This window comes from Falco biarmicus, chromosome 5 (genome assembly GCF_023638135.1).
Source record: "Falco biarmicus isolate bFalBia1 chromosome 5, bFalBia1.pri, whole genome shotgun sequence".
In the NCBI taxonomy this organism is placed as follows: domain Eukaryota; kingdom Metazoa; phylum Chordata; class Aves; order Falconiformes; family Falconidae; genus Falco; species Falco biarmicus.
In genome coordinates, this window is record NC_079292.1 from 28,848,104 (window position 1) to 28,854,103 (window position 6,000).

Sequence of the window (6,000 nt, forward strand, 5' to 3'; positions counted from 1 at the left end):
CACCAAAAAGCTGCAGAAAGGCAAATCTCTTCCCTTAGCTGTAATCGCTCTGTAAAAGCAGATTGTTTGCCATCAGAGGGTGTTATCATCTGACTATCTGCAGGACTTGTGATATCAAGGAAGCTTGATAAAAAAGGGAACACGCAGCAGAAATAACAACACTGGGATGTGACATGGTCTTGCCCTTTCCTTCCTGCTGATGTGTGAAAGACACCTCTGCTTCTGCTAACAAGGGTGTCCTTGATCACAGTAAGCAGGAATGAAACCAGAAGACATCGTAACTTCTGCAAACAGAAAGCAAAAAGGCCTAACAAAGAGCAATATAGTTATAATGGTTGGGCTGTCTACCTGCTCCTCCCACGACACAACTAGAAATTGCAGTCCTGGGTAGCAGAAATCACCTCCACCACGTCACCCCCACCAGGGCATTTCTTCTGTCAAAACAACCCCTGTTATCAGCCTCCCCGCTGTGTAACAACTGCTGTCACAGCTGAACAGGAGCTGCTCACAGGGGGTTGTTCTGATGGCTACTGGCAGAGAGGAGCCAGGGGAGGGTGGACAGCAGCAGGGCTTTGTGCAGGTCCACCAGGTGCTCTGCTGCACCCAGTGTCATGGACATGGCAAACCTCCATGCAGACAAGCACCCCATGGTGGCTGGGATATGGTGGGTGAGGGACATCCAACACAACACATCTGCAGTGGGGTCAGTAGATGTGACACACAGTGAGGTTTCTGTAGAGCAGCTCGGCGCCTTACAAGCATCCCAAGGGCTGGATTTGGGCGTTGCTGTTACAGTCTCCAAGATCTCCGAAAAACTTGGTTGACGGTGAATCAGTCCTTATGGAGGTAGGTGTGATGTGGGGAAGAAGGACCCTGGGAAAATTAGGGATGGTTTTTCAAACCTGCTGCTCCCCTCTACATGGTGGGTGCTCAGCTCCTCCAGCCCTTTGCTAGCCCTGAGGTAGTATTCATCTCAGCTGCATACTGCCACCGTGGAGCCAAGTGTCTGGCTCTCCTTGTGGTCAATAGCAATGGGAGAGGCTGCCACTGGGGCTGCTGAGCCCGTCCATCGTCAAAGCATCCTCCTCTGGGCCTGCCTGTACATTGCCTCTTGGGAGCACCTGGGCATCTGGCTTGCGCTGTACACCTCAGTGCAGAGGGCTAAGGAAGGTGAGAGTCACCTCATCCCACGTGACATATGCAAGAATGCCCACCAGATTGTTCTCAGCCTGGAAAGAGATGTTTAATCAAACTCATGTGTGCGGCAACCATGAGGCACCGCTTGCTTTTCCACTCCCAGCCCAGAGAGGAAGGACAGACATCAGGTTTCAGCCACAGACCCCTCAGGAGCTCCCTGACCCTTGTGCTTGTGCTTTTTCCAGCGTCCCTCCTTTTGCCTCTGCAAGCTGTGGCGGCTCCTCCAGATGCTGCACAGGATCCCAGCACTGGTCCACCATGCCCATGGCTTTTCTAATCTCCACCTTGCTCTGAGTTCTTTTTGTTTATCCTGCAAAGACAGCATGCTCAGCACAGTTGGCCACAGCTGTCCGAGCTGTCTCTGCTTGGGGTTGTGCCGGTGTTGCAGAACTACAGCCGATGTCCATGGCAGCAGAGCTCCTTGGCAGGAACACAGCGTCCACCATCACCTCTCCAAACCACAGCCCACATCCACCTCAGCCACCAGCATGATCCTCCTTGGCAGTCCCAGAGAGGACCATCAACAGACAGAATGAACGCCAACCACTCCAGAATCTGCCCCTCCATCAAGCAGGGCCCCGACTCCCCTTTCTCTCCCAATTCAAGCCGTGCATCACCACGCAGGACCCTGTGCACACACCAGCCCAGCAGTAACTTGCCCTGGTGACCAGTGATCCAAACAGCACACAGTGCGTCCCCCGTCCACAGCTCGAAGCCGACCTATACCTTTATATATGCCCATGAATAATACATTAATGGTGTCATGCATCTTTTTTTTTTCAGCTGGGAAGCACCTTGCACCACGCATCTGCCATGCCCTTGCCAACTTGCTAATTAATGGTTGTACCAATAGCCTGGGAAGCCAGTTGCTCCCAGCATCATGCGTTTGATCTGTGCTCACTGGCTTCCAGGCTTATCTCCAGCTCCTTCCCAGCCAGCCACACCACTGGGGATTTCATTTGTCCTTTGACAAATGACAAACGTCCCACTCGCTGGCAATATCCTGGCTGCTTATCACCTGCACGCTCCCAGGCCTCCTCGCGTCAGCTGCAGTAATTAAATAATTTTTCAGGCGGGGCAAAGGGCATTTTAGGTGAGAGCTCCCACCACCTCCTGCCAGCAGAGCTGCAGCCACAGACAGGGCTTTGCAGGGCAATGGCAGTGCTTGGGGATCAGGGCTTTCTCCAGTGCTCCCAGCTGATGCAGCGATGCTGGTAAGAAATTAATTCCTGCCCTCAGCTCATTCCTTCTAGCTGTCCTTGAGCATTCCTGCTAGAAATACCGTTCTTTAACGTCTGAAACTGCCAAATGCCCTTAAGGTCGGCTAAGTGGCAACTGTTGTACAGACATGAAGTGCAGATCCTGGGGCAATGCCACTGGTTACAGTGCCCAGAGAGAAAGGAGGCAGGACAGAGCCAAGGCAACGAGGATTTAGCACAGTCTTGCCCGGAAGACCCAGGCAAGTGGTGCCAAAGCTGCAAGCAGTGAGAAACCAGCAGAGCTAGGGGTCGAGTTAACATTTTACTCTGCAGGATACTCCGTTTACACACTCAGGGGTGTGCAAAGACAGCTTAGGGCCTCCCAAACTCACACCTCAAAGTCTCCCTGTGCCTCAGGCTACCTGGGCAGAGCCTCTTCTTTGCACCCTGGATCTGGGTGGCAGTGAGCAAGCCCTGGGGGGAGAGGCTGTTCCCAAAAGGCTTCCACAGGAGAGGCTCAGCCTCCTTGCTGAGCTGGCTGGAGTTCCCCTTTTCCTCTGGAAGGACCAGGCATGTATCCCAATTCCAGCCAGGCCGAGGACAAGGTCAAGCAAAATTCAGCAAGGATTTTTATGCACCAGGTTGAACTACAGGGAAAATGTCTTCATGCCTGACTCCTGCAAACTAAGGATGTGCATGGCTTGCTCTGGGAAGCTTTGGAAGGGCAGACAGAAGGCCGTGCTCTGCACAACCCTCCTGCCTGATGGTTTGTAGTTGTGCCCATCGGAAGCCCAGGCAGCCCAGCTGCAGCCACCGAGCAGTGGTCTAGGCAGGCCTGGTGACAAGGGGTCCCACCAGCCCAATGCAATGCTCTTATCTGGTGTTACAGACTGCAGCCAGGTCTTACAGACAGCCTCTGCAAGTATTGTCATGGCCAAACGCATGCAGGTTTGTTCTAGTCTGAGTCTTATGATCTCCATCTGCAAGAAGAAGGGGTCCTTGGGGGGTCTCCACTATGAGCTGAGCATGCACATGCACAGGCAAAGGGCAAAATCCATCCACACTGGCCTCTCTGTCACATCGGATTTTCCCAAGGTGGAGTTGCAAGTTGATGCAAGGAGCTGCTGGCAGCTGCTCTGGCATTTCAAGGTTGACCTCTAGAGGAAGTTTGTAGACAAGCTGTGGCTGCGAGGGTGACACAAAGGTTGCAGAACTGGATTGCTCATAGCGAGGTCCCAAGGACTGGCAGGTTAGCTGTGCCCCAAGTATCTAGTGGCGACCGCAAGCACGGTGCCCCAACAAATGTGTCCTCCCCAATTCAGGTGTGCTGGGCAGGACCACGTGGAAATGCATCCTCATTACTGCTGCAAACCCACTGTGTGTCCCCATGTGCTGGAGACCTGCCTGTCATTTCTATCACTGGGATCCCTGCTGAGGCTGCAGCAGAGCCACTCGAGCTGCCTTCCAGCATGGGAAGCTCCCCCTGGCTCTCCGTGCCCACCCCCAAGGGCTCAGTGCTTTTAGAGCCTGACGCGTTCTCCTTTCCTCCAAACCACCCACCCCCCGGCATCACTCCTTCTGCTCTAAACAAATCTGCTTATCACCTAAAATTAAGTCAAGACCTGAAGTCTGCTGCACTGTCAAGATGCGAGGGTGTGAACCACATCATGCTTCACTGAACCTTAAAAGGCAACATAAATCTCCATGCCTGAGATCATGAGCTCTGTGAACATCACTGCGGGCAAACTGCCGCACACCCAAAACATCCTCCCCAGAGCAGGGAGAGGTGAAAAAAACAAATCAACCTCTCTCTCCCAAATTTTCATTCCCTCCCTGTTGCACTTTCATGCCTTGCCAGCCTCAGTGTGTAACACTTCCACAGTGGTACCCTCTGGCCCTGCCCCAGTGCTGCCTGCCCCTGGCACGGCACCAGCTGCCCACTGGTCCAGGTCTGCTTTGGCAAAGCACCTGGGTTAGATGCTGAGCAGCATCTTCTCCCCATGTCCTTTCACATCCCAGCTTAACCCTGCCTCCCCTAGCTTTTGTGGCTCTTGGAGAAGACTTTTTCCCCTATGCTTCTCCTCCCAAAAGACCTGTGAGGAGAAGGAGCCACCATGAGCATTCTCGTTTGTGCCCCGCCATGCCTGCACTATGACACCCCCTTGGGATGAAGAGGAGGTGACATTAAGGGCCTCTGCTTTGCAGCAGCCCAGAGAGGATGGAAAACTCATCCATTACCCCTGTGCGGTAACACAGGAGCAGCCATCGGGGCTTTAGGTCTCATAGCTGGGTCCTCGCTGCCAAGCCAGGGGATGGCCAGGAGGGATTTCTGCCAGCTGCTGGGATGGAATTTTTGGGAAGAGATGGTTTGGGGTGCAGATCAGAGAGCACCATGGCATGAAAGAGGGTTGCCCAGGTGTGCTAACCCTCTCAAAAGCTGTTTCCCTGACGGGTCTCTCCTCCCAGGCTCCCAAAGGCACAGCTCCTCCAGCTGAGCATCTCCCAAGGGCCACCACAGATGCAGGCAGGTTGCCAGTTCTCAGCCTGCATCTCCCCAAACAATCCCCAGCAGCACCCCCCCCACCCAGAAACACCCCACTTCCTTCCCACCCTCAGCCCTTGCACCACCCAGAGCCCCTTACCCACCCCCGAGCAGGGAGGGACGAAAAAACCCACAGCCAAGGGAAAGCAGAGGGGGGACAGCTGCCATTTACAGCTGCATTTCTCCGCTCCCCCTCTCCGTGTCATTCCAGCATGGGGGTGCCCCCCATCGTCCCCCGACAGCCCAGCATGGGGGTGCCCCCCATCCTCCCCCGACAGCCAGCAGCGCAGCGAAGCCGGGCACAGCTCCCTCCCCCAGCCCTGCCGGGAGGCACCGCCCGGGGCACGGCCCCCAGCCTTGCTCTCCCGGGTGCCCCCCGCACCCCCGGGGTGCTGCCCCCCCCCAGCCCCCCCCCCCCGCCCCCCAGCCCCTACCTTTGCGGAACGGCATGGGGCGGGGGGGGGCGGGGCTGCGCTGGGGCGCCGGGTGCCGCGGTGCCCGCTGCTTCCCCCTCACTTATATCTCTTGTGTTTCTTCTTTCTTTTCTGTTTTCTCCCTTCCTCCTCCTCCTCCTCCTTTTAGAAGGAAACGGACATATTTGGGCACAGCCCGGCAGAAACCCGCGTCATTCGGAGGCAGGCACTGCAGAAAGGAGGGAGTTCTTGCAATTTCGGAGGTTTTAACCCTTCGTTTCCCGGAGACAGCAGGGCTAGGAGGGAGGTGACAGGGACAGGACAAAGATGGGCGTAGGAAGGGGTGGAAGGCAGTGGGAACTGGTTGTTTGGTTTGGTTTGTGGTGGGTTTTTTGGAATGGCTGTGGGTGGGATGATGGGGTTTTGGCCTCCCGCATCACTGCCGATCTTCCGAGCTCAGCAGAGCACCGATCCCATCTTCTTTGCGGTGGTACTGGGCCAAGCTGGGAAAACACAACTGCTTCCAGCACCAGGGAGCTAGAAACTCAGATCCCCCTGCCCAGCGTCTGCCCTTGCACAGGCTGGACCATCCAAGGCCAAGGCACCTGGAGGTTCAGATCCTGCTGTGCTAACCCCCATGCTGAGGATG

The 6,000-nt window shown here is 55.5% G+C and overlaps 1 protein-coding gene across 1 annotated transcript in view; it reads right to left on the reverse strand.

The window, feature by feature from the left end:
• The window catches only part of PFKFB3 (6-phosphofructo-2-kinase/fructose-2,6-biphosphatase 3), a 43,261-nt gene extending 37,756 nt beyond the window's left edge, over positions 1-5,505 (reverse strand). The window contains exon 1 of the mRNA XM_056340427.1: positions 5,373-5,505. Within this exon, the coding sequence (XP_056196402.1) occupies positions 5,373-5,388 (16 nt within the window). The 5' untranslated portion in view covers positions 5,389-5,505. The remainder of the gene's footprint in view (positions 1-5,372) is intronic.
• Between the last annotated feature and the right edge of the window lie 495 nt (positions 5,506-6,000).